This window comes from Muntiacus reevesi, chromosome 13 (genome assembly GCF_963930625.1).
Source record: "Muntiacus reevesi chromosome 13, mMunRee1.1, whole genome shotgun sequence".
Classification (NCBI taxonomy): domain Eukaryota; kingdom Metazoa; phylum Chordata; class Mammalia; order Artiodactyla; family Cervidae; genus Muntiacus; species Muntiacus reevesi.
Window position 1 is genome coordinate 26,875,564 of NC_089261.1, and position 12,114 is coordinate 26,887,677.

Sequence of the window (12,114 nt, forward strand, 5' to 3'; positions counted from 1 at the left end):
GGGACTTCCCTGGGGGTCCAGTGGTTAAGCTTCTGCTCTCCAAATGCAAGGGATAGGGGTTCAATCCCTGGGTGGGACCTAAGAGTTATTTTGGAGGCTGCAGCATGAAATAAATTAATAAATAAACCCTAGCATTTACTATAGTCATCAGGTTGTGCCTTATATCCCTTAAAAAAAGAAAAGAATCTGTGGCTGTCCAGACAATGTCAAAAGTTGGCCTTATATTTACGCTGTGAGATTGGAAGACTGCATTCAGCCATCTTGCTGAAAGCAAAGGAATGTTAATAAACCCATACTTGTTGAGCTTGAGGTAGTCTCACTTCCTATCTCTGACGAAGATGAGAGGTGGCCCCAGCAGATTAAGTTTTATGCGTGGTCAGTTGTCTGGACCCTTGATAGCCTTATCCCTGCAAGCGTCTGGAACCTAGTCATTGACTGCATCCCTATTTGTCACTAAGATGAAAAGAGCTGCCAAGGTTGGACACACTAAATTTCATCATCCTTTTTGCAGAATAAGGCCACAAAAGCTGCTGACCACTTAGATGTCCTAAAAAAAAGGTGGCTGGCTTTCTGCTTCTGGTAAGTTCCAGACTGATAACGGGCGCGCCGCGATGGAGAGGGAGGGGAAGGGGGATGAGGCGACCCGCACCCCAACATGGCGCCCGCCCCGGGCCTGCGTGCCGTGTTTGTACGCGGGGGCAGGGCCTTTGTGTGGGCCACCCCGCGAGTTTCCCGCCCAAGGGGGCCTCGGCTTCTCCTCCCAGTTCTGTTCCCGCGGTGGCAGCAGGGCGCGCCGCGTCGCCGTCCGCGCATGCGCGCGCGCGAATCCGCCCCCGGGTTGGCGCACATGGCCTCGTGGGCCGGCGTGCGTGCGCGCGACCGCGTTGCCTCCCTCGCCCGGTGCGCCGAGAGCCTCTCCCTTACGCGCCAGGCCAACGGGTGAGGCCGCCGAAGCCTGGGCGGCCTGCGTGCGCGCGCGCGTCGGGACACGTGGGAGCGGCGCGGCGCCGTTGCCCCGCCCTCCCTCGGCGCGCGCCGGCGTCGGCTGCGTCTCCGGGCATTTGAATTGCGCTTCCGCCATCTTTCCAGCCCTCAGTCAGACAGGCGCGGAGACGCTTCTGGAAGGTAGTGGGGCCGGGGCGGGGGCCGTGGGGCTGGGGCGGGGGCCGGTGTTGGGGGATCCAGGCAGCGGCGGGAGGCGGCCATGAGCAGGCGGTGTACCGAGTCCTCTGGGCGGAGAGTTCTCTCTCCCCTGCCGCGGAGGCCGTGAGGGCGCCGGGACGCGAGCTGCGGTGGGTCGGGCGGACTGTCGGTGCGGAGTGGTGGCCGGCGTACCGGCCGCTGGGGAAGAGGGGAGATGCGGCCGGGCGGAGGGCCGAAGGGCGGCCTGGGGTAGGGCCGTGGGACGGACAGGATGGCGCGGCCTGGCCGCTGGCGGTGACCAGGCGCTTTCCGCGTCTCGGCCTCCACGCCGAGCGGGCCTCTTCTCCGCTCGGTCTCCGCTTGGAGTGGTACGCGCCACGATCCGGTGGCCGAGGAGTCCTGCCGGAGAGCGATGCCACCATCGCCATCGCGCTCTCTTCGGCCCCCGCCCACCCGCATGTGTGTGTACTGGCGGTAGGAGGTGGGATGCGGGCGGCCGGGCTTTTCGGTGGAGGCCTTTGTGGGCCTGGGCACGTGGGGCGGGTCTGGCCATGCGGCCCCCGGCCCGCGCCGCCGTGCAGCGGGCCTTACTTCTTTCTCCTTTCCTCGCAGTAACATCGCGATGGCTGCCCAAGGAGAACCCCAAGTTCAGTTCAAAGTAGGTAACGCTCGTGAGTTGGGGGTGTGCTGCAGTGAACACGAAGGCCTCTGAAGGAGAGGCAGCTTTGGGGGGGCATTGTAGTCCAGACAGTCTTATTTGCAGCATCTCCTTTATGACCGCAAGCGCGTGCGGACGGCCTGCTTCGTCAGCCAACGAGCTCCTGCTGCGGCAGTGCCTTCGGTCCCCCGTTAATGAGATGGGGGTGCTGGCCCCACCCTGCGGACAGGGAAGCAGGGCTCAGAAAGTTTCGCTGATTCAAGTCGTTCGTTAGATGGGACAGGGCCGCTTGATTAAGGTTCTTTGTTGTAAATGTATTTAGGTAGTATGTAAACTTTTGTTGTGTAAGTTAAATTGTGCAGAAAATCTTAACAGCGTCATAATCCTGGGGTCCTGAAGTGTTAACATGTTTTGGCGTTTACTTCAAAAATTTGGTTTCCGACAGCTTGTTTTGGTTGGTGATGGTGGTACTGGAAAAACTACATTCGTGAAGCGTCATCTGACTGGTGAATTTGAGAAGAAGTATGTAGGTATGTGGGGGGAACCATTTGTGGATATGTGTGTAAAATATTTGAGTTCCGTTGACTAACTTGCAATCCTTATGTTTCAGCTACCTTGGGTGTTGAGGTTCATCCTCTTGTGTTCCATACCAACAGAGGACCTATTAAGTTCAATGTATGGGATACAGCTGGTCAGGAGAAATTTGGTGGACTGAGAGATGGCTATTATATACAAGGTAGGTATCTGATTTGTAACAAGTTTTTGAGAGGATTTGTAGCTTAGTGTCCAGGGTTACTTAGGAATAGATCTACTCAAGTAAAGACGTTGGTAATGCTGACTGAATTGGAAATTATGTGATTCAGTTCAATTCAAAACATGTACTGACTCCAGGGAGTTGACCATTTGAGGGGAGGAAAATTTTGTGAAGGTTGTCTTGTGCCGTTTGATTGATTACATGCTTGTGCCATGATAAGGCCCTGTTTTGAAATACACTGTATAGTTTTAAGTTGAGGCTCTTAATTTGAAGACAGTAAGCAACAGACAGCTATTGCTACAGCTTCAGTAGAAGTTTATGTTTGGGCATATGTTTGGTGGTTGCCAAAAATTATTTCTTGTGTATTCTGTTAAAAAGGTAGTGAACCTTTTGATGGACTTTCTTGGTGGCATAGTGGTAAAGAAAGAACTCTTCTGCCAATGCAGGAGACACAAGTTTGATCCCTGGGTCAGGAAGGAAATGGCAAACCAGTTCAGTTTTCTTGCCTGGGAACTCCCGTGGACAGAGGATCCTGGTGGGCTAGTCCATGGGGTTGCAAAAGAGTCAGACATGACTTACGGACCAAGACAACAACGACCTATTTGATACTGGGCCAGAGGAGCTAGGCTTTCTATCTTATAAAATGCTGTTACAAGACCAGCTGATTTCTCTTTGATTGTACTAGATTTTTTGCAGAGTATTTTTTTGAAAATGTTTGATTTTAAATTTAAAAAGGCAGAGTAAATCTTGTTAAACTGAGTGAAAAAGATGAACAGAAAATACTCATCTAACGCTCTTGCTCATTTGATGAAAACTGTTGGAAATCTTTCCATGTCTTTTGCTTTTACTTGAGTGCATATAAATGCAAGGGTCTTCTCTCCTCCCCCATCCCCAAATTCTTTAGTTAAAAATCCATAATATATTATGCTAAGCAGCTTTATCATGGCTGTTTTTCAAAGGATAGATTTCTAGATACTTAGAATATGGGAGGTGAATTCTGAAATGGTGGTGTTATCATTGATCGACTTTAGATACGTTCTGAGACTGAGGTAGTTTATGAAGTACTGTAGATGGGAAAGATTAAATAGAAATGGTAAACATTTTTCTTTATGTAGTAAATTCACAGGCATGTACTGATCACTGTGAATATTTCTTTCAGCTCAGTGTGCCATTATAATGTTTGACGTAACATCAAGAGTTACTTACAAGAATGTGCCTAACTGGCATAGAGATCTGGTACGAGTGTGTGAGAACATCCCAATTGTGTTGTGTGGCAACAAAGTGGATATTAAGGACAGAAAGGTTAAGGCAAAGTCAATTGTCTTCCACCGAAAGAAGAATCTTCAGGTATGTTTCTTAAAGCTTAAAGAATTTTAATTCTTTAGTTAAAATTATGATGCAAGTCCATTAAAGTGATTTATTCATGTGTTTGATGTATGGGTTTTTAAAATTAACTTACCATTCTTTTAAACAGTACTATGACATTTCTGCCAAAAGTAACTACAACTTTGAAAAGCCCTTCCTCTGGCTTGCTAGAAAATTGATTGGAGACCCTAACTTGGAGTTTGTCGCCATGCCTGCTCTTGCCCCGCCAGAGGTGGTCATGGACCCAGCCTTGGCAGCACAGTACGAGCACGATTTAGAGGTATGGTGTTTGTGTCTCAGTGATGAGCACTTTTAGATTCCTGGGGCTTTTCATCTGGAGCATTGTAACATTTCATCTCTCTGTCTAGGTTGCTCAGACAACTGCTCTCCCGGATGAAGATGATGACCTGTGAGAAAGTGAAGCTGGGGCCCAGCGTCAGAAGTCTAGTTTTATAGGCAACTGTCCTGTGATGTCAGTGGTGCAGCGTGTTTGCCACTTTATTATATAGCTAAGCAGAACATGTGCTTAATCTTTGGATGCTGAAGGAGATGGATGGGCTTTGGAGTGAATGTGGCAGTTAAAAAAAAAAAAAAAACCTTCATTTTTTGGACCTGCATATTTAGGTGTTTTGGAACACAGTTGTTTCCTCCTTGAGTTTCAAATATAAGACTGCTATAGTCACATGACAATATTGAGAGGTGGAATCTTGTTTGTTACTGTCATTCCCATTCCTTTTCGTTTAGAATCAGAATAAAGTTGTATTTCAAATATCTAAGCAAGTGAACTCATCCCTTGTTTAAATGAGCATTTTAAAACCGCTAACAGGGAAAGTTGTGCCATGTTACTATTTGAATTGCCTTTGCTATTACCACTTAACTTGATGTCATTAGGTTAAATGCTCCTAATTTTTTGTATACTTGAATCATTTCACATAAACGTAATTGACAAGTCAACAGTATTGTATTTGATAAGAGGTGTAAGTACTATCAATAGTTAGGTTAAAATAACACCAACCCCACCTGCCTTTGGGCTTAGCTAGTGTCACCTAGGGATGAGATTTATGTGACCTGTCAAAGGTGGTACCTGTTTCAGATGTTTCAAACAGATATCTTAATTATATTTGCATCTTATGGCAGAAGTAACCATTTTCCAATGTAGAGCTTGTCGAAGTCCAGTGAAATCATACAAATGGTTGCAGGAACTTGAGGGACATCTCGTCTGTTAAACATGAATATAATTGTGCATTTACTTTTGTTTTTTGATGTTACATGCTTAATGTAAAGTTGGCATTCTAGGAAGAAGTTCCATGTTTACCTGCTGTTAAGTACTCCCCAGCTTTAAAGGTTATCAAAGATTAAGGATTTTCAATGGATATATCACAGCTTTGGTGATTTTTCTCTCCCCAAAGAATTTTTCTGGGTGGTGCAAGAACACCACAGGATGCTGCAGCATAAAAGTAGGCCTTAGGTAAGCCTCTCAGTGATGTGAACAGACTGCCGAACTTTCAGTAGCTTAACCACTTAACGTTGTATGGTTTCCACATGTAAACATGAATTGGGTCTGTCTTGCCTGAGTTTGATCTCACTGACACCATACTGTAGCAATTAGAAATCAAGACGAGCTATTTTCCTCTTGTAAGTACTACTGTACTATATAGTTCAGTTTACCAAAGTTCTTTAGATGTCCAATTATCCTTAAATGATTACTTTCCTACCTAGAAGTAGGGAAGGATCTCTTTTAAGTATATGGAAAAATGGACTGTAAAGGGTAAAATTGGATACATTTTAATTTGTTAAAATATTGAATAAATATTAATAGATTCACTTACAGATTTGATGTATATGCTATGCTGTATTCAGTTCAGAACCAGACTTTAACAGATATGAAGTTTCCCATGATCAGATGAAATCTTTCATTGAGATACATGAGGGATATGTATTTGTAACCTTACGAAGAATGCCAGTATGAGCTAATACTCTGAAGCCTAAATGTAACAGTAAAATTTTGGGAGCTACTTGGAGGTGGGAGAGAATTTGAGTCATTCTTGGAAGAAAATTGCAAAATATACTGCTTCTACTTTGCCTGGATTTTCTGGATCATCTGGTGTTAATTACCTTGTGGGGGATGCATTTCTCTGTCTAGTTCACAGAAATGGGGAAATTGCCCCTTCAATTTCAAATCTGGTGTGTAATGGGAGGAGCCTGCAGTTGAAAGCCAAGTTGGTATTAGCTTATTAAAACAAAACTGGTCAAAGTAAACATAAAGTGTTTCTGAAAGCAGTTTTGTGATGTTCCTTGGCCAATTTTTAAGAAACCCTTTTGGTCCTATTGATCTTAGTATCTAGGAAAGGGCAGAGATTTCCAAAAATGTATTAGAGTTGTAAAAACCAATTTCCTGGCTGATCTTGTGTGTGCATCAGATTCTCATAGTGAGAATTTCTTGTTTTCTTTTGTAAAGAAAGATGACTTCAAGAAATGGTAATGAGCACGTGGGTTAAAATTGGTTTGACTTGCTAGTTGTACATGTGAAACTGACCTTGTCTTTTGAAGATGCCTTCACCTGTGTTGTGGCTGCAGGCATCCTCCTTGGTAGAACAACTTGGTACTCATCCTCAAATAACCTGACAGGCAAGCACTGCTAACAAAAGGCTATGCGTGTTAACCTGCAAACCTAAAGCCGTTTGGGGGATGAAAAGACCCTGGTTGTTTGTATCTTCTCACTAGTTAGGGCTCTGAGTAATCCTTGGCAGCTCTGCCTGCTAGGTCCCTGTCATTCCAGGCTTTAGTTTCTTTCCAGAACCTGTACCTACTGAAGTAAACTTGATAAGTGTTGCAGCTCCTTTATAGCTCACGCAGGGAGTGTTAAACTGGCTCGTTTCCCTTGTCAGTTGAAATGTGGAGGACTGTTGAAGAGTCCCTTGGACTGCAAGGAGATCAAACCAGTCATTCCTAAAGGAAATCAACCCTGAATATTCATTGGAAGGACTGAACACTTTGGCCACCTGATGTGAAGAGCCAACTTACTGGAAAAGACTTCAGCTGCTGGAAAGGTTGAGGGCAGGAGGAGAAGGGGGTGACAGGATGAGATGGTTGGATAGCATCACTGACTTAATGGATGTGAGTTTGAGCAAACTGGGTGATAGTGAAAGAAGCCTGGTGTACTGCAGTTGATGGGGTTGCAGAGTCAGACCCTACTCAAGTGACAACAGCAACAAGAGTCCCTGCTATGGTCGTGTCCCTGAGCTGCCTCAGCTCTGGTCAGAACAGTAAAGTTGCATCTGACATTGTCTCTCTCACTAGTCCAATTGTCATGAAGGCAAGGATTATGTCTTCTTGCTGTGCTGTGCTTACGCTCGGTCGTGTTCAACTGCAACCCCAGGGACTGCAGCCCGCCAGGCTCCTCTGTCCATGGGGATTCTCCAGGCAAGAAGACTGGAGTGGGTTGCCACGCCCTCCAGGGAATCTTCGCAACCCAGGGATTGAACCCAGGTCTCCAGCATTGCAGGTGGATTCTTTACCATCTGAGCCACCAGGGAAGCCTGTCTTGCTCACTTGTGTCCCTTAAATCTCTCATTCCTGAGGAGGAAAGGAATTCAGGGGTTGGAGATGAGGGGTGGGATTGTTGGGAATGGGGTGGAAAGTGGCAGGGAGGATTTTATGTCATTACGGTCTGGTATTTTGAAGTATTTCCCTCTTGGGATTTGTAGTTTGCATTACCTTTTATCCATTTATTCCAGGTTGTCTCCTTAAACGAGTGGGGAAAGTGGTTCATTAGGAACTTTGCCAGATAAGGAGTCGTTAGATTAGGACAGTTCTGTTAGATGATAGTTCTGTTAGGCGGAAGAAGACCCTTGCATTGAGTTTTCAGTTCCTTGCCTTTAAGAAGCAAAGTAGATGCCATTCCAGATAAGCAGTATTTTTCTCACATGGGCAGTTCACTCCCTAAATTGAGCTCCATGCCCTGGGGTGTAATGCTGGCCTTGCAGCTTTCATCTTGGGAAATGGGCAGTCAGGCACCTGCAGAAACGTCATGACTGTAGTGAATGCTAAGATGGAAACTTAGACACTGCCTTGAAAGCATGACAAGAATTGAATTTATTTGAGACCTGGAAGGGAGGCTAATGATCTGAAGGTTTCTTGAGAGAAAAGTGCTTGAGCAAAAGGCCAGGGCAGTGGGTGAGGCTGGAGAGTGGGTGGTGGAGGCCCAGGATGCAGGTTGGCTGGAGGCTAACTTGGGTCTTCAAGTCCATTCATAGAGTCCACACTCAGAACACAATGGGGAGCCTCTGGAGAAGGGTCAGAGTGGCCTTTTAGAAATTGTCTTGGCAGCAGCAGTGGGTGCCTAAGGCCCAGTGACAATCCAGCCTTGCCCCATTCAAGTCCACTCTTGACTTTTTGCTGCAGTATTTCAGAAAATGGAGGATGATGGCATGGTTACAACATGTTCATACAGCAAGCATCTCAGTGAAAACAGTTAAATATCCATAAGGAATTCCAGGCATCATCTTTTTTTGTTAACCATTTTATTTCCCCAACTTTTCACTGAAACATAATTGACACAAATTGTATTTATGGTGTGCCATGTGATGTTTTGATATACCATATGAAATGGTTAACCACAGTCAAGCTATTCAACAAATCCATCACCTCACAGTTTTTGTGTCTAGTGAGAACATTTCAGATTACGCAGCACATTTCAATCTTAACAACACAGTATTACTAGCTACAGTCACCTTGGGTCTCCAGACCTCATTTATCCAGCATAAACTGAAACTTTCTGCCCTTTGACCAACACCTCTCCATCTCCCCCTCCTGCACCACCCCCTTAGCCTGGCAACCACCTTCCTACTCTGCTTCTGAGTTCAACTTTTTTATATTCCACATAGGACTATTGCCATATACTATTTGTCTTTGTGTCTTTGGCTTACTTCACTGAGCATAATGTCCTTGCAGCTCATTCATATTGTAAATGACAGGATTTCCATCTTTTTTGAAGACGGAACAATTTTTCATCATATGTATGTATATGTAGTGTACACACTATATTTTCCTTATCCATTCATCTGTCAATGGACACAGGTTAATTCCATATCTTGACTTTTGTAAATAAGTTTCCTTCTTAAGATGAAGGGGTGAAAAATCAAGGTGCTTCCCCAAGCAGTAAGGGTGAGACTTGAACCTATTTGAAGTAATGAATTCAAGGCCAGTTGGTTTACAGGCAAAACTATTGGTTAGGAGAGCTGGTTGTATTGTGGTCTTCTAGGCAGGAAAAATGGGAAATCAAATTGTTAGGAAGAATATTCTAGACAACACTAGTAAAGTGAACTGATGGGCAATCTTGGGGGTAACATTTGCTTTTTTAATTTCCTTACATGTCTGGTCTTTTTTTTCTCCCCAAAGGGAAAAATGTCATATAGTTTACATATTAAAAGTTTAGGGATTTAAACAGTTAAAACATACACAGCCACCCCATTTTCCATTTACTCTTTAGAGGTAACTGTTGTCAACATTTTGTTGATATTTCAAATGCTTCCTCAAAGAGTGGGATTATACTATAATACTGTTTAATGACCATTTTCCACTTTCTACTAGGGGCTTTTCTACATCAGGTGGTTTTATGCCACTTTGAATAATTACCTAGCAACCCACAGCATGGACAGGCCATCCCATTGTCAGACATATTCTTCCATTTGGTCAGATTATGTTTCTTTGCTCTTCTTTTGGTTTTCAGAATGAGTCTAGCTCTTATTTGCAAATGCACTGAATTCATATGTCCTGTTTCTAAATTTTAACTTAAGAAGATGTCTCTCTATTTCTCTGTGCTGGGCCTTAGTTGCAGTATGTGGGATCTTTAGTTTGGGCATACAACTTCTTGGTTGAGGCATGTGGGATCTAGTTCCCTAACAAGAGATTGAACCCAGGCCCCCTGCATTGGGAAGGCAGAGTCTTAGTCACTGGACCACCAGGGAAGTCCCTCTAAATTTCAAGTTTTGCAGATGGGTGGAAAATAAATTATTTTAAAAATCTTTTGCATTTGTGTTTTGCCATATTATCTTAAACTTTGTATCCCCGGTGTCTGATGTGATGTAAGATGCACATTTAATAGTCCCTGCTAAATTAAACACATTTAATGAAGTAGTTTCCTTGTTGCAACATATTCTGTGAATTCATATTTTGTGTTTTTAGAGATACTTGAATTCCAGAGATATTCAAAGTGAGATGTATACTTTTACCTCCTTTTTAAAGATTGATATTGTGTTATGCTCCAATCAGAGCTCAGAAAATATTGTCTGGTGGTGGGACTGGATTTATAGGGAAGAAGATCTAGGAGAAAAGTAGGGCTAACCAAAGAAAACTGCCATGAGGATAGGAAATTGAAAGCTTAAATTGCAAAAAATATAATGGGAGCTCACTAGTTTCTTTTTGCCAGCAATTTTGCCATTACAGGTGTATTTGTACCTTTTAATAATAATTGCCAGTAATTAAATAGTGGGGCCGAGGTGGCCTGTTCCTTTGTAAGAACGCATTTGACTCCACTGAGCAGACTGAAGAAGAATGAGTAGCTAGGAAATTTAAGGAGTCTTGTTCCTTGGGTTTTCATGATGTCCCCTATACTTACGGGATTGTGTTAGCAGGTAAATTTTGTCATAATACAGAACTGTTAATAAAATGGTGCCTTAAAACTCTAGTTCCTGGGACTTCCCTGGTGGTCCAACGATGGAGACTGTGCTTCCACTGCAGGAGGCACAGGTTCAATCCCTGGTCAGGGAAGTGAGATCCCACATGCTGTGTAGTGCAGCCAAATAAACAGGACTTTCCTGGTGGCTCAGTGGTAAAGAATCCACCTGCCCGTGCAGGAGACAGAAGTTCGATCCTTCATCTGGGAAGATCCCACCTTCCGGAGCAACTAAGCTGGTGTGCCACAACTGGCGAGCTCGCGTGCTGCAGCTACTGAAGCCTGTGAGCCTAGAGCCCGTGCTCGGGAACAAAAGCAGACACAAATGAGAAGCCCACACACAGCAAGTAGAGAGTAAGACCCACTCGCTACAACTGGAGAAAAGCCTGTGCGGCAATGAAGACCACGCGCAGCCATAAATAAATAATAAAAATTAAGAAAAACACAGAACAAAACCAAAAAACTTCTCTGTTTCCCACCTCAATCATCACTTTCTCTGATCATCACCTCCTCTAGGCTTCCATCTAGACCTGTCCCTGATGCTTGACTCCAGAAGCAGTGTTGCTGTCCCCACCCTTGCTGGCATTAGAAACGCTGTCCCTGTGACTCACTTCTGATTCAGAGCCCGGGGCTGGAGCATACAGGTCGAGTCCCTCAGAACCTTTTGCTCTGCTGTGGGAGATACAGAAGAGGGTGCTTGCAAAGAAATGGGACTGACTTAGACCCAGAACAAATCTGGGGTTCTGTTAGAGAGAGGTGAGGGATGGCTTACCCTGTCATACGTGGTATTAAAAAAGACTATGTACTTTTCAAATAATTGCTGAGAACCAACATATTAACATTTTTTAAATATAACTGCAGGAACATTTTTGTATATATATGATTTGAACCTTTTTTTTTTTCCCCTTAGAAATGGGTAGGGGGTTATTTGGTTGCAGTTTATGAAAATCATTGTGTCTTAAAAGGCATTGTCCCATTTGCAGTAACTTGGATACACCTAGGGGTTATTGTACTAAGTGAAGTAAGCCAGAAAGAGAGAAATATCTTATGATATCACTTATATATGGAATCTAAAATAACGATGCAAATGAACATATCTATGAAAGAGAAACAGACTTGCAGACACACAGAACAGACTGGTTACCAAGGGGAGGGTGGTGAGGGAGGGATAAATGGGAGTTTGGCGTTAGCAAATGTAAACTATTATATACAGAATTGATAACAAAGTCATATACTGTGTAGCACAGAGAACTATTATATTCAATATCTTGTGGTAAGCCATAATGGAAAAGAATCTGAAAACAAATATGTATGTGTGTGTAACTGAATCACTTTGCTGAATGGCAGAAATTAACACTGTAAATCAGCCATACTTAAATAAAAATTTTTAAAAAGGAAATAACTCTCTGGGGGCTAGATTTATTTATTTAATATCTTACATTATTTTCATAACTTTTGCTCATTTTGAAATATTAAGGTTATAGTTTTAATCTTTTCTAGAGGAGATGTTTTTCTGGC

General features: G+C 43.9%; 1 protein-coding gene across 2 annotated transcripts; it reads left to right on the forward strand.

Moving 5' to 3' along the window:
- Positions 1 to 1,043: 1,043 nt before the first annotated feature.
- Positions 1,044 to 5,750, forward strand: RAN (RAN, member RAS oncogene family). 2 transcript variants are annotated; one of them, XM_065904132.1, is made up of 7 exons: positions 1,044 to 1,125; positions 1,756 to 1,801; positions 2,247 to 2,331; positions 2,412 to 2,537; positions 3,715 to 3,902; positions 4,030 to 4,200; positions 4,289 to 5,750. In XM_065904132.1, exons 2-7 carry the CDS (start codon positions 1,766 to 1,768, stop codon positions 4,331 to 4,333), a joined length of 651 nt encoding a protein of 216 aa, XP_065760204.1. In that variant the 5' UTR covers positions 1,044 to 1,125; positions 1,756 to 1,765; the 3' UTR covers positions 4,334 to 5,750. The 2 variants fall into 2 exon arrangements, with proteins under 2 accessions (XP_065760204.1, XP_065760202.1); XM_065904130.1 differs by lacking the exon at positions 1,044 to 1,125 and adding an exon at positions 1,541 to 1,602.
- Positions 5,751 to 12,114: the final 6,364 nt, after the last annotated feature.